At 43.5% G+C, this 22,837-nt stretch overlaps 1 protein-coding gene and 1 long non-coding RNA gene across 5 annotated transcripts in view; one reads left to right on the top strand and one right to left on the bottom strand.

The window, feature by feature from the left end:
* Positions 1-299: 299 nt before the first annotated feature.
* On the bottom strand, positions 300-4,967 carry LOC309517855. The gene is made up of 3 exons (XR_014213281.1): positions 4,847-4,967; positions 2,368-3,637; positions 300-1,988 (listed from the first exon to the last, which is right to left on the bottom strand). It is a non-coding gene; the product is annotated as an uncharacterized lncRNA (long non-coding RNA).
* A 156-nt stretch (positions 4,968-5,123) lies between these two features.
* SMARCE1 (SWI/SNF related BAF chromatin remodeling complex subunit E1) overlaps positions 5,124-22,837 on the top strand; it is a 28,753-nt gene continuing 11,039 nt past the window's right edge. Inside the window, exons 1-7 of one of the 4 annotated variants that reach the window (XM_082197335.1) lie at positions 5,124-5,264; positions 6,223-6,265; positions 6,950-6,993; positions 13,135-13,239; positions 18,424-18,504; positions 19,511-19,642; positions 20,307-20,478. In XM_082197335.1, coding sequence (XP_082053461.1) covers positions 6,259-6,265; positions 6,950-6,993; positions 13,135-13,239; positions 18,424-18,504; positions 19,511-19,642; positions 20,307-20,478 — 541 coding nt within the window. In that variant the 5' untranslated portion in view covers positions 5,124-5,264; positions 6,223-6,258. Of the gene's footprint in view, positions 5,265-5,374; positions 5,397-6,222; positions 6,266-6,949; positions 6,994-13,134; positions 13,303-18,423; positions 18,505-19,510; positions 19,643-20,306; positions 20,479-22,837 lie in introns of those variants that run through there. The other 3 variants (XM_082197333.1, XM_082197334.1, XM_082197336.1) reach the window with 3 other exon arrangements.

The following is a 22,837-nucleotide window of genomic DNA, read 5'->3' as shown; positions in this document are numbered from 1 at the left end:
GAGTGGAGGCCACTCAGTGAAGCTTAGTCCATTATGGCAAATGGGGCATTGCCGCACCAACTTCAGTCTGCTGTCAGCCTTGTTACTTACAACAAATCAGGAGGTGGCTGTACTAGTCACTGACTGTGGATCCACCTGCCTGCTTTCAGCGCCACCAGTCACCATCGGCACCAGCCACCACTGGTGCCACTGCAGCAAAGGCCCTGCACTGCACCCTATCAGGCAATCTACTAATAGTAAATGGTGGAACGTGGGCTCAGAAGAAGGCTGTTTCTCCAAAATGGCTGTTTTTGTTGTTAAAAAAAACAAGGAAAAGCATATGGGAGAAGGCGCTCACAAAAGTAAGCCATTTTGGGCTTTAAATGTGAGATCCAGCACTTTGAATTAAGCAGCCGCTATTACTGTGTTGAAACTGGAGTAAAACAATCTTTCTGTCATTCCAGAGATGAGTCTAGACTGAAATAAGTTTCATCCTGGCTGCCCAAGTTGTAAATCCATTTCCAAAGAAAGGGGGGAAACAGTCCCTCAGCAAAGAACTTTCTCAAATAACTTTGAGAAGCCGAATTTGCCTGTATGATAACTGTTTTCAGAATATATTGACTGAAAGATTACAACAACAACAACAAAATCCTGCAGGTAGCCATTGGTCAATTAGGGACATGGGATCCTAACCCCACAGTATAGCTATGGCTTTCTGATTCAAAGGCAGAACCAGTGCTTTTTTTTTTCTAGGAAAAACATGACGGAACTCACCATGAAGGCCTCCCTTGTTCTCTAAGAATAGCAATATCGCCCACCAGAGAGGTGCCAGAAATGAGTTCCAGCATTGTGCAGGAATCTGCAACCCAACAGTTTAAGATGGTGCGAGTTTGTCTGTAAGGGATTAATGTGTAGGATGAATGTACAGAGTGCCTCAAGGTATAAGTGATCCCTGAGTCCATCCAAGCTCTGAGTCACACGTGACTTTCAAGAAAAGCCCAAAATTAAGGGCAGCAAAACATTGGGCTCCTGTTTAAAAATGTGGTCATTTATTTCCCAACTTTGGTTTTGCCAAGACCCACCTAATCACTGATGGCCCAGTCCAGCAATTAAGGGCAGAAGGCAGCACAGCTCAATTATTGCTCAAGGATAATCTACATTACACACAACACCAAATGTTATGCAAGCTCTGCCACGGTTACAATAAGTCGACGCTACCCATCAGGTCTCTGCCAACAGTGATTATCTTTCTTTCTATCTCATAGCATAACAATCTTGCACCTGAACTGAAAGTAGCACACATTTGCAACAAAACTACAAAAAGAACAAGTAAAGCAACCAGATAAAAGCAATCGCATAGCTGTTCACTGAACTGTTTACAACAGGATTAGCAAACCAAACAAAAATGCTCCCATTCAGGGGTAAATACAATTGCCCAAATCCCTTATTAAAATTAATTATTTTGTTTAGCTGTACAAATCCCAAGTCTCAATTTCATATCCCCTCCCCTTTTCTCTATTCAGACATGCCAAAACACAGATGACAGGTTGTTTTGATATAAATACATACAATGTCACATCTTCCTTGGAATGATAGGCTTAATGTGCTAATCTGACTTCAAAGTATACAATCCAGAGTGTTTATACTGGTGGTAGAGAGGAAAACACCTTTTGGGAACTACCTGACACCTGGCTGTTTCTCCAGACAACATAAATTTATTTAAAAATATATAATAGCCTAGGAAATTTCCTCTTAGCTTTGCATTTCATCTAAGCTCTTATTTATTAATTTTTAAGATTAGCTCTTCTCATTCTAAAGACTGGGGGGGGGGGGGAGATAGCATTTTCAAAACAAATATATAGTTGCATGCCACTCCAATCTCCGAACGGTGTGAGATTCCAGGGGTTCCAGGCACCCTTACCCAGAGTCCATGTTTCCTTTGGGAAATGAGGCATAGCGGAGACTGTGGTATCTTCATAATATATGGTTTATTTACACATATATACAACCTGAGCTGTGGGACGCGGGTGGCGCTGTGGGTAAAACCTCAGTGCCTAGGGCTTGCCGGTCACATGGTCGGCGGTTCGAATCCCCGCGGCGGGGTGACCTCCCGTCTTTCGGTCCCAGCTCCTGCCCACCTAGCAGTTTGAAAGCACCCCTTAAAAAGTGCAAGTAGATAAATAGGTACAGCTTTCTAGCGGGAAGGTAAACGGCGTTTCCGTGTGCTGCGCTGGTGCAGGCTCACCAGAGCAGCTTCATCACGCTGGCCACGTGACCCGGAAGTGTCTCCGGACAGCGCTGGCCCCCGGCCTCTTGAGATGGGCACACAACCCTAGAGTCGGACACGACTGGCCCGTACGGGCAGGGGTACCTTTACCTTTTTACAACCTGAGCCTACGATGGAGGGGCTCACTGCATAAACACTGCAAAAGGAACTTGTTTCTCCCGTAGCAGTAGTCTTGGATCACAACAGAAAGCAAACATTGTGCTCTGCCTCTGCCTTTTACAGCCTGCAACCTTTTTCCTTTTGAATCACATCACAGTCAAGTTTACACTCTGTTTCAAAACTCTGGCCTTCTAACTATCTAGAGCTGGAGGAGGGGGCCTCACCCATTTTCCCTCTGGCACAGACTCTCCTCTCTTGCTATCTTAGCAGTCCATCACCTTCCTCTTTGTTTTCTCTTAATGGCTCATCTCCCAGGTGATTACCTCATAAGAAAGCTAGTCTGGCTTATATTTTAACTCTTGATAGATCCAGGGGTTCAGGAGGCTTGATTAATTTCTAACACTTACTGGGTCCAGGAATTTAGGGGAGACTGGCACCCCCAAACTCATACCAATATTTGCAAATCAAACAGGCATAATAGATAATATCATATTCTGAAAACTAGACTGTCAGGAAGAGGTTCCTCATGTGCATCTGGTCTTCTGCTAACAGGGATTTATTTGTTTACTTGCAAGAGCAATCCCACAAACAGCTGCCCACAGTTGAAAGTAGTACAAGCAAGAGTCACCACCTTAGTGAAAACTATGCTGTGGGAAAACAAGCTAGATCAAAATTGGTTATCTTAGAGGGCCATTATCCTCTGGTCACTTTGGGGTATGGGTGGGGAACATGTGGGCCTCCAGATGTTGTTGGCCTACAATTCCCATCATGCTTGATCTTTAGCCATGCTGACTGGAGCCGATGGGAGTTGGAGTCCAACAACTAGAGGGCCACAGATGGATGACACAGATGTGCATGAAATTTGCATATAATGCGTATTTGCATATATCATGCGTATTTGGTGGCATCCATCGGTCTTGAGACAATGGAAGAATGAGCTACTAGAGAGTTACGGCCCCTGCTGTTGCTGTAGAGACCAATATGAGAGAGAAAAGTTTTATGGCAGCGGGGACAGATGAAGGCGTCCGGTTTCACTGTTACAAATACACCATGGCATATAGATGCAGATTTAGAAATAATTTAAAGTCTTATAATATTTGATAAAAGGATGCCATATTTCAACAAAATCGTCTCCATCATTTGTATTATTCAATGCATGTAATCTGTTTGTTAATTTCTCTGGTGCAGCAATAGACCATCCATTCCGTTTCCAACTGGAGATACACAGATGTTTCAATCCTTTCCAATTCTGTGACACTAGCAGACGTGCCACTGCAAAAGAAAAATAATTAGTTCGTTACAACAAAGCCAGATTGCCCTTCTTTTAAAATCCAAAACTTGTGATACATTCCACGTTGACCCGCAATATAGCTTATTTCTGTAAATACCTTCTGCCACAAAGGCTTATAGGTTTTCATAGAAGTGACTCTCCTGACTAGGATACATCTGTTGGGCCAGGAATGGAAAGCCCTAATTTTACATCCCACAAACTGATTAGGACCACAAACATTTAAGCATTAAAATCTTTTTCCTTACACGGGGGAGACAGGACTGCTTTTGGAGGTCCTGTTAGAATACTTTTTAAAATTAGGAAAATGAGCACCAACACACATTAATCTCTTGCCCTGTGGGAGGCACAAATACCATTTAAGCCCTTGCTTTCAGATCACACCATGCGGTAACCTCTCAATATCCCTGTCTGTATGCAAAACTCTATTATATTAAAACACAGGTGACCAATCTAGACAGCACAAAAGCAAAAATAAGAATACAACACAAATATATCCCATCTGCAGGTAGCAAACCTTTCTCTTCAAATTCTTGAAATAAGCTAATTTGTGGAAACGTTGGCTTGCTTTGCTTCTACCCTTTTGAAACAGAAATCTAAACTAGTCGCGAGAATTACATCAATAGGTTTATTGCTACGCTTTTCAGTACATGAAATTGCTGTTCCCCCAGGAGTAAATTTGCGCCAGGACTCTTTAAGACTTAGAGCTTGTCGCCATTGAAGGTTGCAAAAATAAGTGGACCAAAGCCATATTTTCACCTTCCAATATGCAGTAACAAATAGATATCAATTGAGATAATCAGGATTTTGCTGTGGCTGTGACTGAACAGCAATGTGTCTACCCCTAAACAAAAGACTGCCTTACTCAGATCTTACTCCTTCCCGGAGAGAAGGGTTTAAACATCGAAGAGAGATTGCCAATATATTTCATTATCCCCGGGGGTGGGGGGTTGTGTCTAGACAAATAGCCTTGGGAAAGCTTTGAAGAGGAGGACATTGTCCATCTTGCAGGTCAGAAGTAGCTCTGAGGGTGGTTGGGGATAGCAGCAAAATAGAAAGAGGAGAAAGCCCTCGCTGCTCTACTCCCGTTTGTTTCTGGCTGCAGAAATCCTGACATTTCTGCTTCGACTTCTACCGACACTCTCCCACCTTCCCCGCATAAAAGAACCGGAGGACGAGCCCTGAGCACCGACCTGCTTAAACTCTACGCTCACTCCCTTTGCGTCACGTCGTCGCGTTAGCCCTCACGTGACCGGGCGCGCGACTCCTTGCCTACCAACCGCTTCAAGCAGGCAGCTTCGGGAAATGTAATTTCTATATTGCATTCGCAGTTTCGCAACAATCCGCTGGCAGCGTCCTTTTAAGTTAAGAGGGAGATGACTGGGTGCAAATGTCTTCCCAAATTGGGAGGTTTTTGTTTTCAATTGGAAAGTGGGCAATGGGGTGAGTGGGTGAGAGAGCCAGGGCGAGGGGAAAGGTTTGTGTGGAAAGTGCTGAAGAGGAAACGGAAGTTGCTGCCTTCCCCCTCCTCCCTCTCTCTCCATCCCTGCTTCCGCCGCTTCCCTCTCGTTGGAGACAAAGGAGCGAGGCCCGAGGCCCGTGTTGGAGCCGGTGAGTTTGCGGGGCCCAGTCTGGGTGTGGCGCCTGTGTGAGAGAGAGCCTGCGCGCCCGTTAGCTGTCCTCCCCGCACCCGCTGTGAGGGTGGCGCCCCCTCCCCGCAGTCCTCACTAGGTCTACTCCGAAGTAGGTCCTGCTGAGTCCAGCGGGTCGTCGTCGTCTTCTTGCGGAGGGGATGGACAGGCAGAGCTGGCAGTACTTCAGTTCATTCATTTATTTTATTGCGTTTATAGAACGCCCTTCGTCCGAAGATCACAGGGCGGTTCACAGCATAAAAGCACAAAAGGCATAACGTGATTTTTAAAAAGAAAGTTCTCTCTCTCTATATATGAAAGCTATATATAAAATATAATATAAATCTCAAACTCCCAGGGTCGTTATTGATAACATTAATTTAGGAGGATCAGGGTTGGGGGGGGACTCAGGGGTACTCATACCCCTAAACATTTTGTGAGTCTAATTTTGGCCTCATTGAGTGTACATATATGTGTGTGTACACACACACACATATAAACACTGATCCTCCTAAATTAATCTGTTATCATTAATGACTCTGAGATTTTGATCTTGTTACACAAAACAAGCACATTTTGATTCAGAGTTTTTTCTTCTCTAGAGAGGAAAACCATTTGCGATATTTGGTTTCAACTTTTTCTTTTGGTACCGCATGAAAGAAGTCGCTACAAGTGGGTAGTGTTTAAAGGGGGAGGGAAATAAACTTTTCCTGTGCTGGTTCATATCTTTGCTCTGAAACAACGAGGGGATTATCTGTGTTTAAGAAGGTAGCTCAGTACTGCAAACAATGAAGTTTATAGATGATTGTTGTTCAGTACTGTATATCAATTATGTGCTTTAGTTGTAGATGTTGGAGGACTGCGTTGGTCCAACTGTTTATATGGGATGTGTCAAGAGAGAACATGATTTATAGTGATGTTCTGCTTTTCTTTTTCAGATCTAATGTCAGCTGGTTGAACACTTTTCTACCAAAATGTCAAGTAAGTTCAGCAGCAGTCTGGGTATATGTGTGTTTTTTCTTATTTAATTCATATCCACGTATAGACTAGCACCAATATTTCATTCCATGGATCATTGATAATGATATCTGCACTCTCTAAACCAGCCTTTCCCAGCCTTGGGTCCCCAGACATCTGGGGACGCCTGGGGATCCAAAGTTGAGAAAGTCTGCTCTAAACCTTCCCAATTTTGAACTACGTACTTAGTGTGTTACTGTCACTGTCCTTGTGGCAAAAAGTTCATTTGCACAAGAGCTCCAAATCAACTATAATTGTGCACCCTGAATTTTCCAAAATCCTGAAAACCGTGACAGTCTGGATGTGCAGTCACATGAAAAGTCTGTTACTGCTTCAGCAACTCAATCAGCCACCCTTTTGTTGTTCAGTTAGAATTGGAGAAGGGAAGAATACAGAGAAATTCTGTTGTACTTTTAATTTACTTGGGCTTGTTCATTCTACTCACTTCTTTGAGTTCTTGGGAACTGAACACAAGATTACAAACCACAGCTTGGATGCTCCTATATGAAGTATTTTCTTAAATGACAGACTTTCCTCCCCCTCATCTATTCACCTTTTGATTTGATACTTGAAATTTTTCCTGGCAGTCTCTAGGTTTCCAGCTTGTCTACATAGTTATTCTCCCCCCCCCCTTCTTTTTTAAAACAGAAAGGCCATCCTATGCCCCACCACCCACCCCAGCCCCCACAACCGTAAGTATGAAAGTATTTTTCTTCCTTTGTAAACTAAAGCCTGATTTCATTTTAGTTCAGCAGAGAAGATACTGCAGAGCTCTGTAAACCAAATCAGACAAATGGTTCCTCTCAAACAGCGTGATTAAATTCTGACTTCAGTCCATACCTCAGAATCCTTTGCCAGCCCTCGCTGTGGAGTGCTTTTAACTGGCATTTTCAAGAATTAGAACTTGGGGTCTCATGCCTGCTGCTTGCTATGTTTCCAGACAATAACACAAGCTTACTTCCTATGACATTTGGCATTCATTTTTGTAAAAGTACACATTTTAATCTCGTGTTGCGTCTTTAATCCAAGTAATATCTCACATAGCTTCTTTCCAAAGCACCTAGTAAAAGCTGTGACCACTCATTTTTGGAAACCTGGATAAATGCAAGCTCTATTTTTTAAGTCTGCTAAGATATGAGCATCTGTGTGGTAATAACAGGCATTTGTGAATCTCCCTAATTGTATATTGTAATTATTCCCATAGAATGAGGTATAAACACCTTGGCAGGGAATAGGGGCGGGGGTGGGGAGATGTTGTTATAGCTATTAGATACAGTAGCAGAAGGTGGAAGTGAGGTACACAAAGAACAGCAACGAGGTTTTCACTTCTAGGGAAAGAGAGTAGATTAACCTTTTGAGTAAACACGTTCAGAACATCTGTGTGGTGTGTGCTATGAAAAGGAAGGCACACTATAAGCCACATACTTTAGAGAGCAGAAGGTAAGAATTAAATGCAGGCCTCAGGTTTCCACTTTGTGACCAGGCTGGCATGTCATGCTAAACCATTGTTGAGTTCAGGTGAGAAGAAGCTTTTGCTTTACTACAGTTGTCATGTTGTCTATGGTTCTTAACTATAGTTAGCTTAAAACAAGCCAACTTCAAATTGTGTTTTCAGAAACTGGCTTCTTTAACCAAATTGACCACAGGTTTGGATGACACAGGAAGCTGTGGTTAAATAGAAGTGAAGGTCCCCAACCTCCTCCTTAGCTATGTGGGGTGGGTGTGCAAACTCAAGGCTTGGTGCAGCTTCTTGTCTAAACCAAAGTGCAAGTGATGTGTGAACTCAGCCTCCCTGCTTTGGCTGCTGTCTGCAGAGCCAGAGGGCTTCCTGATGGGAATTTATTGTAGAACTCACACCATGTTTGACACCATGTCAGAATGCCATCCTATAGCTCTTTCCATTTAATCTGGATTTTGTGTGGTAACAGAAAATAATGAAAAATAAACAATTATACATCTGCAGACACTACTCATGCAAAAGCTCACTGATTCCATTTTTTTGTGGGCCATTTGTCACATATGCAGTGACCTTTTTTTAGGTGTTCTCTCTCTTCTCCTTGCACCTCACCTGAACACAGCCTACTCATTTTGTTTCTGATGGCCCAAACAATGTGAGCATGCCTGTTTCCACAGATTGCTGCATACTGATGGTCCAACTGAAAGGTATCTGGAGAGTCTGTAATCGGTGCATATCACTTTTTTAAAAAAATACTGAGGCCATGCTCAAAACTGCTTTTGCAAAAAAAAAAAAAAAGATAACCTCTTATTATTAAACCACTATATTAAAAATATTTATTCCCTGCCTTTTGGGAGTGCATTCAAGCTGCAAACTATGCACCTAGTGTACTGTCTCAAAGTAATGATTTGGGTATTAGTTGCATTTATGGTTCACCTTCTCCAGAACAGAATAAAACAGAATATCGGGATGGTTCAAGAGCTGAGAATTGTCCAGGTTTGGGTATACTGGACATACCGTATTTTTGCTCTATAACACGCACCAGACCATAACACGCATGTAGTTTTTAGAGGAGGAAAACAAGAAAAAAAATATTCTAAACGAAATAGTGGATGTATGATTTTTGTGGTTCAATCTGTGGCCACAGACATGTGATCTGACAGTGAGTTTGGAGTAGCCCAATGCAAAAATCCTGAGGATCCATGTGGATCCATGCTTTGTAACCACGGAGGAGGTAAGGAAGGGGAACCATGGATCCTCTGCTCACGACTGCAGCAGATTCCCCCCCCCCCGCCACCCGCAGGCATTCGCTCCATAACACGCACAGACATTTCCCCTTACTTTCTAGGAGGAAAAAAGTGAGTGTTATGGTGCAAAAAATACGGCAACTGTTGGTTGGATCCTATTTCCCTCTTTTTCTGTGGCACTGCTAAACATTTTATTTCTATTTGGTCATTAGTTACTGCAGTGGCCTGGTTTGCACATAACATTAAACCATGGTTCATTAAGCTGTAATTCATTAAACCGTGGCTTAGTGCTATATGTGAACCCTCCCCAGCAGCTCAACTATGGTTTGTTTGCTCCAAAACAAACCATAATCTGACGGCGTCTTGGATTTTGGACTTGGTTTTAATTATAGATTGGTGCTGTGTGAGAACCTGGTACCCTTCTTTAACCATGATTTAAACATTGTTTGTCCACTCTACCTATTCACCAGGCTACCAAATAGAACCCCCATTATTAAAAGTTGTATTATCTAGCCGTTAACAGTTATATCATTTACATGGAAAGGAGCCTCACTGATTTGTGCAGAACTTACTTCCATCGAATGAGTTTAGCACTGGGGTGCCAATGACATTTCCTTAGAATCATAGATGTGTAGAGTTGGAAGGGACCCCAGGGGTCATCTGCTCCAACCGCCTGGAGTGCAAGAATATCAGCTAAAGCATCCATGGCAGGTGGTTAGTCAACCTGTGCTTTGAAACCTCCAAGGAAGTAGGGTCCACAACTTCCCAAGAGAATCCATTCCACTGTCAAACAGCGCTTACTGTCAGAAAGTTTTTTCTGATGTTTAGTTGGAATCTCCTTTCTGTTAGCTTGAATCCATTGGATCGAGTCCTGCCCTCCTGAGCAGGAGAAAACAAGTTTGTTCCATCTTCCATGTAACAGCCCCTAAGATAATTGGAAGATGGCTATCATATCTCCTCTCAGTCTTCTCTTTACCAGGCTAAACTTTCTCAACCATTCCTCATAAGGATTGCTTTCCAGGCCCTTGATCATCTTGGCTGCCCTTCTCTGCACACATTGCAGTTTGTCAATATCATTTTTAAATTGTGGTGCCCAGAACTGGACATAGTACTCTAGGTGTGTTTTGACCAAGGCAGAATCGAGTGGTATTATTACTTCCCTTGATCTGGACTCTATACTTCTGTAGATGCAGCCTACAATAGCATTAACCTTTTTTTTGCTGCTGCATCACACTGTTTACTCATGTCCAGCTTAAGGTCTACTTTGACCCCTAGATCCTTTTAACATGTACTACTTGCAAGCCTGGTGTCCCCCCATCTTCTGTTTGTTCAACTTGTTCTTCATGCCTAGGTATAGAATTTCATATTTGTCCCTCTTGAAATTAATTGCATTAGTTTTGGCCCAGTTCTCCAGTCTGCTTAGGTCATCTTGAATTCTGATTCTGCCTTCTGCGGCATTGGCTTCTCCCAATTTGGTGTCCTCTGCAAATATGATGAGCATCCCCTCATACACCATGTCCACAACATCCCCCTGATCCATACAAGGAACCTACTACTTGCTTGAACTTCCTCTTGCTTTGAATGTAGCTGAATAAATCTCTATTATTATTTTTAACTTGACTTGCAAGCCCAGTTCATTCTGAGCTTTGGCCAACCTGACCTTTACCATGCAACTGTTGGCTACTCTTGTACACTTGAACATAAAGTTCCTTGCCCTCTGAGATCTTTCGATGCACTGAATTCTGATTACATTGATTAAATATTGTGGCTGTGCAGTTTCTCTTCAGGGCTGCAATAATTTTAAAATAATTTTGTGTCACCCACTCCATACCAGGGTAACTATGTAAGCTTTCCTCCCACTGCGTTCTAGAAACATCTGGCTGGCTGGAGTCCCCATTGCATTTATTTAATTAAAGTATTTGATATATCACCTGCCAGGTTCACAACCTCCAGGGTGGCTTATAGGGATATTTTGAAATGATAATAATAGAACTATAAAGAACCAGGAAAAGCACATTGGCAGCCTGAAAGCAAATCTATTTTGAAAGACCTGGGCAAATAAAACAAAGGCTCCTAATGCCAGCAGGATGTGAAATTTTGTGCCAGTCTCCCTGGGGAGAGTGTTCCAAGGCCCTTTCTTTAGTTGCTACTCACTTATACAGCAGGAGAGGCACCCAGAGAAGGGCCTCAACAGAGGACTTAACCATGGAGACAGGTTTGTGCGAGAGTAAGCAGCCCTACTTATACTTGACAGCTTTCAGGCTGTATAGGACTTTAAAGGTTAACAGAAGCACTTTGAATTGCTCTCAGAAATGAGCCGGCAATAAAGACATTTAAGTACTGATGAGTTAAGTATGTTTCATTTACTGGTCCTAGTCAACCATCTAGCAACATAACTGGGCAACCTATTATGGGATGTTTCCATGTACTTGCACCATGTCAGTTTCTCTATCCTGTACAGCTCCTAGCAGCTTGCTAGAGCTAGGTAAACATTGAAAAGTGTGGTGTGGCAGGTGAATACGAGGGCAAGTGCTTTTTTGGTGGCAGTGCTCTGACTTTGGAATGCCTTCCTGGATGTTTTTGACACCATGGAAACACCTCCCCCCCCCCCCAAAAAAAAAAGAGAATTCATTTTAATTTATTTTGTGGCACAGCTTCAACGATTTCTATCTCAGCTATGGGATTTTCAGCTGCCATTAAATATTCATTCATTTGGGGGTGAGTTAACTTGTATTTTAGATAACTGTTAACATGCAACCTATAGTCTTATTTGGTTGAATATAAAGATCCAAAATAAATACTGAAGTTTGAACCGTGAACTAATTTTGAAAATACAAATGGCTTAAGAAAATATTGGTGCACCGAGCGCCCATATAAAGGACTAGGTCTACTTGGCTAAACATGTTTAGATGCTTTCCTATGATGTGTCATGTCCTGAGTATTCCAGTTTGGGGGGGGGGGTTGTACCCCATGAGAACCTGGATAAGCAATGAATCAGAGCTGTGAATCTCCATTTTTCTTGGGAGTTTTCCTTCAGCATCCTTCAGAAGCACCTGAAGGGTAGTTGGTTTTTCTAATTTTGGTTGGCTGGAGCCCAGCCCAGCAGGTTGGGTGGTAATAGTTCTAAGGTTATATTGATTATTTTAGAATGTATATTTAAATCAAGCATGCAATTTGCCATTCGCCTACAGAGCATAGCAATTAGCCCCCAGGCGGGCAGATGACTGGCAAACTGGGTGGTTCAGACGCAGTGCCAAATCATGCTTTGACATTATGTCAGCAAGGAGCTTTAGGATTTTATTCTTCCTCTGCTCATTGCATGATGCAGTTCCCTTCTTCTGACCCGGCTATGAAGCAAGCCATGGTCTGCTGTTTTCAGTGTTTGAAATTAGCCAGGCGCCAGGTACATTTTGCACCTGGCTACCAACCACTTGCGACCAAGTAAAGATGCCAGGGCGCCAGGGTACCATGATCTAGAGGTGCATGCCTGTGGATCCTTGGATCTGGACTGTTTTCACACACCCATACCCCATCCTGTTGAATTGTATCAGTTATATTTTATCTGCACAATCAGAATGAGTGTCACAAACCAAAATGCTTTTTCTGTGCAGCAGGAGCAGGAGCAGTGAACAACATTATAGTTTATTGTTGTAGCATGTCTTCAGTTACCCCACCGCACTGCCCTGATCGCAGTTGTGAAGAATATCCGTACATTATGAATGATCAGTGTCACCATTAAGAAAAAGAGGTCGGAATAGGCCAATATATATGTGGGCCGTCTCTGGATAAAGTGACTTTTCTTATTTTAAGTTCTCAACGTTCTTAACCTAGCTCAAGGTTGTTGTCTGAACTAGGCAGTTGTTTTAACTTTGAGGTTACACCCATCCAGAATCTGCAGTGGCAAGTTTTTTTTAAAGAGAGAAACCCCTCTTTTCTCAACAGATTTCATTCAGGCTTACTGTCCCTCTTGAGAGAGGGAGAGAGAGCCAGCTGCTGTTAACACCTCATTATGCTTGTTTAAATTTCCGGTTGCTTTTGCATGCTGTACTGCAAACCATTTTCATTTCTCTGTGTTCTCCTCGTTGGGATTCATTTCTCATTCGTGTTTTTGTCTCATTTGTTTCCATCAGCAAATGCCCAGCACACCGGGGTTTGTGGGATACAATCCATACAGCCATCTGGCCTACAACAACTACAGGCTGGGAGGGAACCCGGGCACCAACAGCCGGGCCACGGTAGGAGAATCAACTATTACGTCATCCGGCAAACAACAGGAAGTGACCAGAAATGGCTTTAGAGTTAGGTTCTTCTGAATCTTAGCTGATACCACTCTTTTTTATTTTCATTTTTCAAATATGAAACATGAACAACAATAACTTGTGGTTTCTTTCCCTTTCTCCCTAGTCTTCCTCTTTTTCCTTTCCTTTTTTTCACTGTGCACGTTTTACATAATGGCCTTCTATTTGTAAAGCATACAAAAAAATGGGGTGAGTTCACGTGTATGCCCATTGATAAGTGGAGCATCACATATGGGTGAAACTGTTATCGCAGATCAGGCACCACTCCCAGCACCTCTTGACTGTGGTTTCCATGGAGGCAGCTCACACATTGCCTTGCCAGGGCACCAAGGGAGAAGGAAGCAAGTGATAGACATGCAAACGGGAATCAGCCTTTTGAGTTCCAGAAGAACAGTTCACTTAAACGGTGGGCGTGCTTCAGCAGCTTCAAGTCTTAACTTGGCAGGAATGTTTCTGAAGCTACAGCCTACTTCCTCAGATGGGTGGACCTTTTCCAAATTTGCAGAAAATTGTTTTAGAGCTACAGTTGTACCTTGGATCCCGAACGCCTTGCGAGTCTAACGTTTTGACTCCCGAACGCCACAAACCCAGGAGTCAGTGTTCCGGTTTGTGAATGTTCTTTGGAACCCAAACATCTGTCACAGCTTACATGGCTTCCGATTGGCTGCTGGAGCCTCCTGCAGCCAATCAGGAGCCGCGTCTTGGTTTTCGAATGTTTCGGAAGTCGAACAGACTTCCGGAACGGATTCCGTTCGAGGACCCAAGGTACCTCGGAAGTCGAACCGAATCCATTCCTGAAGTTTGTTCCACTTCCAAAACATTCGAAAACCAAGGTGTGGCTTCTGATTGGCTGCAGGAGCTTCCTGTACCCAGTTGGAAGTTGCGTTGGACATTCAGCTTCCAAAAAACATTTGAAAACCGGAACACTTAATTCCAGGTTTTCAGTGTTCGGCAGCCAATTTGTTTATCAGCTTAAGGTATTCAAGAATGTCCAAAATCTTCTTAGGCTCATTTAAGTTGGCATCTTATGCCTCCATGTGTAAAATAAGCTGTATTCTGGAATTGGGGGGGACCTGCTCACCTTCAGAATTAAACATCATTTTGGATTTTCCCATTACTACTTTTAGACTAATTATGTGAAGTTTTGATGTCCTCCTAAAAGATGCTTAAAATTGGGGGGGGGGGGGAATCAGTAAGAACTACCATCTTGACCTTCCTACTTGCTTCCTATCTACTGCCAAAGGACATTCATTATTTTTACTATTATTATCAATATATATTACTTGCCCTTCAGCCTAATGTCCTAGGGCAGGTTATCAAAATGAAAAACAATGTTTAGACACAATATAGACATAAGCTGGCCCTAAAAATACACAGCTTTGGTGCCAAAAACCAGTGTAAAGAGGTGCATCTTCATTCGCCAACAGCTGTACAGTATAATGAAGATGCCAGATGCACTTTTTAGCAGCTGCCATAGAAAATGCCCCTTCCTGGGCTGCCACCCCCTGAGCTTTTTTTTTTGGGGGGGGATAACCAATAGAGCTCCCCTGCCAATCTTAACACCCAAGGGGGTCTGTAGAGAAGGAGGCAGTTTCAGGTATTTGGGGCCTGAGTCGTTTAGGGCTTTAAACAGCACAACGAGCACCTTGAATTGGGCTCAGAAAGAAACAGCCTGTAAGCATTTCTGGTGGAGAATGCTCCGTAATAACCTGTTAGCACCTAGGCTGTCTTAACTCATGTCATCTGGCTGCTGTAGACGACATCACACTGACCTGCCAGTGGTGACCGCATCATTGTGAGATCTTCTTTCTCATGCCTTTCCCCCTGATAATGTGGCAGTAACGGGTCAATACAGGCCAGGCTTCATTACATGCTTCCTTTCCCCTTGATTGTTGTACTCCCAGCTGAGCAACATAGATCTGGGAAAGAATCCCACTCCTGGCCCATTTCATGCATTCCCTGCCTGCTTCTACACAAGAACGGGGGTGGGTGGGAATAACGCTATAAGGAAGTGGCTCTCATGCCCCTCCAGGAGCATGTGTAATATACCTTGAAAAAGCATTTTATAAGTTAGCTAACAAATTAATAAAATGCGGTTGCTCTTCTGGAATCTGCTAGTAACCGATAACTGTAGTAAGTGTTAGAACAGTGTTCACCCACGCTGGACAATCAAACAAGGAAGCACATCAGCTATCCCCAGTGTGGTTCTCTCCAGATGTTTTGGACTACAACTCCCATCGGCTATGGGCAGCATGGCCAGGGGTGGTGTCATCCAAAGAATCTGGATGATACTGAGCTGAGCAAGACAGAATTGCATAGTAGCTGCTGTCACGGCCTGCCCCTAGCAGCCCCAAACCGACGTGTGCAACTCTCAAGGGACTCTTGTGTCCCTTGTGGAGTTCGTCCGCAGCTCAACACAACACTCGTTTGATAAGTTCAAGAGAGCCCTCTTTTGGCCCTCAGTACTCAGATCAGAAGTAGATCAATGTGGCAAAGCGATACAGAAGGCACACAGTACAATGGCGGGGAATTGATGGCCCTTCATGCTTTTAAGTCACATTTCACAGGAAGGATTTCTTACATTACTAAGATCATCATAAGGTGTCTGTGTGTGTTTTTCCCAAATACAGTTTTTGTCCATTCATCATTTAAAAATCTTATCCCCAAAGACTTTTAAAATCTGAATTTAAGTTCAGATTAAAACAGGTTTTTATGTTTCACAGATTTCCATTGTATATATGTCATAAGCATTTACACCTTTCTCTGCCGTGTATATTTCAATATATGTGGTCTTTTTTTAAAAAACCTATTGATTTATAAGCATTAAATTAATTCACTGAATGTTTTCAGGCCCATTGTTATGTGTGTGCATGTATCTGTATACAGTTGCTAATGCATACACCTCAAAAACTTATAGATAGATAGATATAGATAGATAGATATTTCAATGGAAGCGGTGTATGAATTGATTGGTTCAAAGCATTTCATAAATATGAGCAGGAGCAAAGCCTGGGGTTTTTTCCTGCATCAAAACAAAACAAAACAAAAAATTGAAGTGCTTCTGGAATGCTAGAGATCTGATCTTGCAAGCTTGCCACACATGCTTTACCTCAGGCTTAGTGGTCCTGCCACATTCTGTGAGATTGACCTTACTGCTCTAAAACTGAAATCCATGCAGAGACTTGTCTGTATGTTTATGCCTTCATCTTAAACACTGCAGTTCCAGGACAGCTATATGTGCTGCAAGGTGCAGGTGGAATCTTGTTCATGCAGGCTGCCCCATTAATTGCTAAGGAAAGAGGAGATCCACATGAGCTGAGAAACGGTGTGCACTGATCTGTTTCTTCCATTGAAATGAACAAGAAGCCCATGGAGATGGTGGTACAAGTCAGAGCTTCTGGCACTGTAAGCAACTGCCAGATGTGGGAACATGATAGTTTATTATGGTAGAATTCCATTGTCAATTTCAGAAATAGTGTGGGGAATTTGACTCTTGCAACTTCCCTTGGGGTCCATTTAATATAGTTGGCACTCAATACCCACATGAACACAGAACACTGGACCATAGCCATGGTTTGTAAACCACTTAGAGATTTTGCTATAGCCAAGCAGCATATAAATTTGGTTTTGGGTATATATATATATATATATATATATAACAAATATACTGCACTCATTTCAGCAGAAGTATGGAAGCCAAGGCTTTTAATGGAAATCGTGTTAAGACTGAGGAGTTATATCCTTCTGGCAAACTATAGATAATGCAAACGAAGTGTCAGCTTGTCTTGGATGGATGAGAGGTTGTATTTGTGCAAATAATGTACTTTGGAAACGAGAAAATAAATCATAGAAAGGAAGGCACTGTGTAGCTGCCAGCCAATAACACCAATTTGTTTTAGTGTCTTTTTTTTTCTTTCTTATTGAGTGCAGGCAAGGTGCTTGGCGGTTTGTACCTTTAAGGAAGACAAAGGTCCCTCCAGGAACTCACAGTCTAATTTGGACTCCGACAGTGAAATTCGGATTCATGTGGTGTACAGGTTGAGGGAGCCAACCTTGCAGAGTTCTTGTTATGATACGTTTTCTGGGTTCTCCCCACCCTTAGCCTGCCTTAATGGAATAAGTATAACCTGAGAAGGCCTTGAGTGAAAGAATATCCATACTATTTCCGTTCTGTTCTCTCACCTCTTCCTAAAGTTATCTGTCTCTTTTCTTTAGCATTGAGGTTGCATTCACCCCTGAACTTGACCACTGGTTTGCCACTGTGCCTATGGCAGCAAGTGTCCCTAATGCTCTCCTGGGCTGTGGTTTGGGGCGGGGGTGCATCTAAGGAAGCTACTGCTGTAAAATCCAACTATCCCCAAGGAGCCAGCCTAAAAGAAGTCAAAATTGGGTATGCCCAGGATTCGGAGCAGTGACTACCATTCCCCTAAACCAGGCATGGCCAAAAATGGCCCTCCAGCTGTTTTGGGACTACACCTCCCATCATCCCTAGCTAACAGGACCAGTGGTTAGGGATGATGGGAATTGAGGTCCCAAAACAGCTGGAGGGCCAAGTTTGGCCATGCCTGCCCTAAACGATCATAGCTGTCTAGAAAGGCCCTGTCAAACACAGCATCACCCATACTCTGCTATGCGTTGCAGGCGGATTATGGGAGAGCCGCATATTTCGCAACATGAAATGATCCCAACAAACAGTTGGAAGTTAGGAGTAGTCAAATCCGCATAGAGCTGTGGGTGTGGAGGCTACAAAAGGGATGTGCTTAATTCCAGCACCGGGGTGAGGCAGGTGTGGATGCAGCCTCAGGTATTTAGTGCTGGTAGAGTTAACAGCTGCTCTCATTAGAAAGTGAAAACAGACTTTTGAAGCCACTGTTACAAGTAGAGAAAATCTGCTTCTCTTTCATTTAGAAATCTCTGTACTGACAAATTCATCAGAGGTGCTGTCGGAAAGTATGCCCGACCCAGGGTGCTGGAGAATGTAACCCTTCTGATGAGAGCTAATAATGTTGCCTGCACCTGTGTCTCACTTACCTGTGTACGTCTCTTGGCAAATGCCTGTCTTGGCGGTTCGCAAATGTTTGAGATAAGATAACCAGTGGATTTTATTTGGTTCTTCTCTAGGCATCATCGGGTATCACAATCCCCAAACCCCCTAAGCCTCCAGATAAGCCACTCATGCCCTACATGAGGTACAGCAGGAAGGTGGGTACAGAACACTTGGTCTGAATTTCAGTAAGCAGTCCTCAAAACCACGTTAGCCTCGTGCTTAATGTATTTCGTGGTGGTTCTTAAAAGTGTGCTTGAATGTGTGGTGTTGTTTTTTCTTTCCTTAAGGGAAAACTTAAGAATGCAGTTTGTCTTCTCTTTTCACAGTGAAGGCAATAGCGAACCATGCAAATGGAGCGGGTGGGGAGTTAGTTTCGCTGCTGGACGAAACTTGGCCACTGTACTTTCGGGGGACAAATGAAGAGCTTCATTTAATTGAATATTTAGACAATGCTTAAAACTGCTGCCACCCTCTCTGCTAACAAGAATGCTCTGGTGACTTGTTGATATACTTTTCTGTTTTAAAAGTATCCAGGATTGGTGCAGCCTGATAGCTGGACTTTGCAGTAGTGACAATACTTTTGAAAAGTTTTTTGCTTTTTTGAAAAGTTGTGTGTGGGTTTTTTTTCTTTTTATTTTTTTAAAGAGGGTGCAGCGCCATTCCTCTCTTTCTCTCCCCCTTTTTAAAAATGTGAGCTTTTTCCTGATTAAAATGAGTACCTAGGACAGCGCCTGATCCAATCCGTTGTCGAGGAGTCACTGAGCCAGGAGGACGACTGTGTTACCTGCCTTCCCATCTCTGGTTAAAAAAAAAAAAACCACAGCAACACCTGTTTCATCCAGCGGCCTCTCTTAAGACAAAAAGAGAAGAAACGTAATGCAGCATTTAAGGGCAAGACTGGCGGAAAAGATGCTGTGCGGCTGAGAATTAAACCAGGCAGTGGATAAACGCCGTAACTCTTGACTTCCTGCCCCAGAGAAATAATCAAACAGTGGACATAGCATAGCGAAAAAAACCTGTCTTAATGTAGCCTTGCATTGTGATAATAGCTCTCAGAAAAGACACTAGTCATGGTAGTGATATTAACAACAAAAAAATAGATGTGTTTAATTTTATAAGTATTCAGTTAGCTGGAGCTTTACTACAGATGTTTTTATTAAGGTCTGGGACCAAGTGAAGGCGTCCAATCCTGACTTGAAGTTATGGGAAATTGGGAAGATCATTGGAGGGATGTGGCGAGACCTCACTGATGAAGAGAAGCAAGAGTACTTAAATGAATATGAAGCAGAAAAGGTACACGGAAGAAATCCCTCTCTCTCTCCCCCAAATGACACTGGACGTCTCTCTCTCACACGCGCACACACGAGGCTAAAATCTTTTTAAAAAAGAAAGAGAGACTAGCTCTGGAGGAGGAGGTGATAAAGCAGACTCACATACGAGAGAGTTATTGAGGAAGGAAACTGAATCAACTCTTTGCTGTGCGAGCCCAGCTCTCCCGGGAGCTTTAAGGAAAGTATGGTAGAAACACGATACTTGGATTGCTTGAAAAGAGCCCACAACACCAGATCCTTCAATTAAACCTGAGTCGAGGTTGTGTGCCGTCCCTCTCTGCCCCCCAACTCTAAAGGCACCTGGAAATAAAGCACAGTTTAATGAGATTTCCCTCTTCCTGTTCCTCCCAGCATCACACTCCTCCTGTATTCCCTTTGCTGTTCATTATATATGGACGCGCACCGAAATGTTTAGATGACACCCTGCCCTGCCTCTGGCTGTGAGACCTTTGCAGAGGAGAGCAGTTGAACCTCAATAAAGCTACCCTGAGATGTTGTCCACCCCTTGATTCGCGTGAAATTGGTCCTTGTTTTCCTGCAAGGAGCCTTTAGTCAGAAGGATTCCCCCAAGGGCAAGGGAGACTGTTTTGGGTGCGATTTTTAAAATGTATCTGTCAAAACTATAGATAGAGTACAACGAGTCAATGAAGGCCTACCATAACTCACCCGCTTACCTTGCCTACATCAACGCGAAAAGCCGCGCCGAAGCCGCCCTGGAGGAGGAAAGCCGGCAGAGGCAGTCCCGGATGGAGAAGGGCGAACCTTACATGAGCATCCAGCCCGCCGAAGACCCGGATGGTAAGCAGGAGTAGCAGCTGTGCTGCTTTCTGCCCGTAAAGAATGGCAAGGGGATTGGTGGGGAAGCTGAAACTCCTTACTCAAAAAGGCTGCTTAGCAATAGAATTGTTTAGCAGGAACCCTTGGGCCAGTTACTTGTCACTCAGCCCCACCAGCTTGGTGGTGGGTGATCCATATGACTACTAATAATTAATTATTATTTATACCCCGCCCATCTGGCTGGGTTTCCCCAGCCACTCTGGGCAGCTCACAACAGATTAAAAACACGGTCAAACATCAAACATTAAAAACTTCCCTAAACAGGGCTGCCTTCAGATGTCTTCTAAAAGTCAGATCGTTGTTTATCTCCTTGACATCTGATGGGAGGGCATTCCACAGGGAGGGCACCACTACCAAGAAGGCCCTCTGCCTGGTTCCCTGTAAACTCACTTCTCGCAGTGAAAGAACCAGCAGAAGACCCTCAGAGGAGGACCTCATTGTCACTGCATTAAGTGATACTGAATATACACTCTTTAATCTTGGCAGAATCAAAACGCATTCTTTTGCGGGGATGCTGAGCAAAGAGCCTAGATCAGGGAATCAGAGGGAGCATCCCTCTTCTTTGCCCACAGGAACAATCTCCAGCACAATCTCTGTGTGTCTGGTCTTTTAACTTCAGAAGGCATGAAAAGGGCCAGGTCCCCATTTCTTGGTGCCTTTTCCAAATCATGAGCTTTATTGTGGCAATTGCACAGCTCTGTTGAAGTGGCTGAATAGGATCAAGTCATCCTAGCTCTCTTAACTCTTCAGTTGCAGGGAAACATGGATTTTTCCAGCTCTCACATTGCAACACCTTGTCTTGCTGTGTGTGTGTGTGTGTGAGAGAGAGAGAGAGAGAGAGAGAGAGAGAATAAGCATCTCACTATTATCCTATCCCTGGAACCTGTGTTTGCCAGGATTCAGCCTTCCAACTTGGGGTGAGGGTAACAGAGAACACACAAACCTGTGCAGAATGCCTTTCATGAGACCACAATAAGCCCTCACACACTTAGGATTTGCAGGGAGGGGGGTTTAAGGAGACATAATAAGACTTACAAATAAGCTTCTCTCTCCTACTTCTGACGGCAGAAATTAAGCATGGGGTGAGGCATCATATTGAGTGCGCAATCATTTTATTTCTCAGGCCAGACTAAGTGCTAGCCTTGCTGCTGTCAGACGTCCAACGTTTTTATCAATCTGAACTCATTGGCTGGAAGGGATGGGCTAGAAATTCAGGGTGGCTCCTCAGTGAAACCTATCCAAAAATAAAGTTTTGTTTAGATACGAGGCCAAACCCATAGCCGGTATTTATCCTCCCCCTCTTCAAAGCAAAAATTTTAAAAGCTCTTTGGTGCTTGACTGTCTCTGGCATTCTTTTGTTTGTTTGTAGGTGGTTCTGGCTAGGGGAGGATGGGTGGGTGGCAGCAAGTTTGCCATTCAGTTTAAGTAATGACTTGTGCTGGGAAAGATGACAGGGCAAGGGCTTGCTGTGCTTCTGCAGAAAAGCAAACAAAACAAAAAGCCACCTTCCTGTTTCCTTCACTGATGGCACATATACATTCCTCTACAAAAAGAAGGCCAGTGCTCCACCCATCTGTGAAGCACAGCTTGGTTCCTTTCTCACTCTATATAGCAGCCAAGGATGATGATGATGATGATCGCTTTCATAAACAAACATAAGCTAGGGAAGAAACTCTTTAATGTAGAGGTAGGGTCCTCTTATCATCCTGACCATTGGCCAAGCTGGCTAGAGGGCCACAGGCTGTCCAACCCTAGGCTAGATCTTCCTACAGGTTGCCCTCTTCACTCTTCCAAGGTTGCAATACTTTTCATACTAACATGGCAGAAAACCTTGCGGAGCACAGCGTGGTTTTCTTCTGACTAAATGTCCTTCAGAGTGCAATGTAGTTGGCTTTCTCTAATTGTGAATCCCTCTGCGGCTTCTGTATAAGAAAAAAGAACCAGCATCTAGTGACACTTACAACAGGAAACATTGAGTTTGAGAGCTTGTAGGTCGTGGCTAAAGGCACGAGCTGGGTTGTCAATAACAGTTCAGTCCTGAACTCGTTGGACAGCATAAGAGTCACATACAGTTTAAAAGGCCATGGATTGTTGAATTGGCCAAAGGCCTAGGAGAAGAGGAATGTTTTTGCCTGGTGGGAGAGCATTCCACAAAGCCAAGCTTCAGGATTTCAAGAAACTTGGAGATGCTTGGGAGGGATAGCGAAGTGACAGAAAGGAATAGAGTGAACAGAAAGCTGTACACTTCAAGAGGTTGTATCCAATCTTAGTCCTACTCTGGGTACAGCCATCGAAATAAGCAACCTAAGATAGTCATTCC

Source organism: Podarcis vaucheri, assembly GCF_965113315.1.
Source record: "Podarcis vaucheri genome assembly, chromosome: 13".
NCBI classification, from domain to species: Eukaryota; Metazoa; Chordata; class Lepidosauria; order Squamata; family Lacertidae; genus Podarcis; species Podarcis vaucheri.
This window is presented reverse-complemented; position numbering and strand designations above follow the sequence as displayed.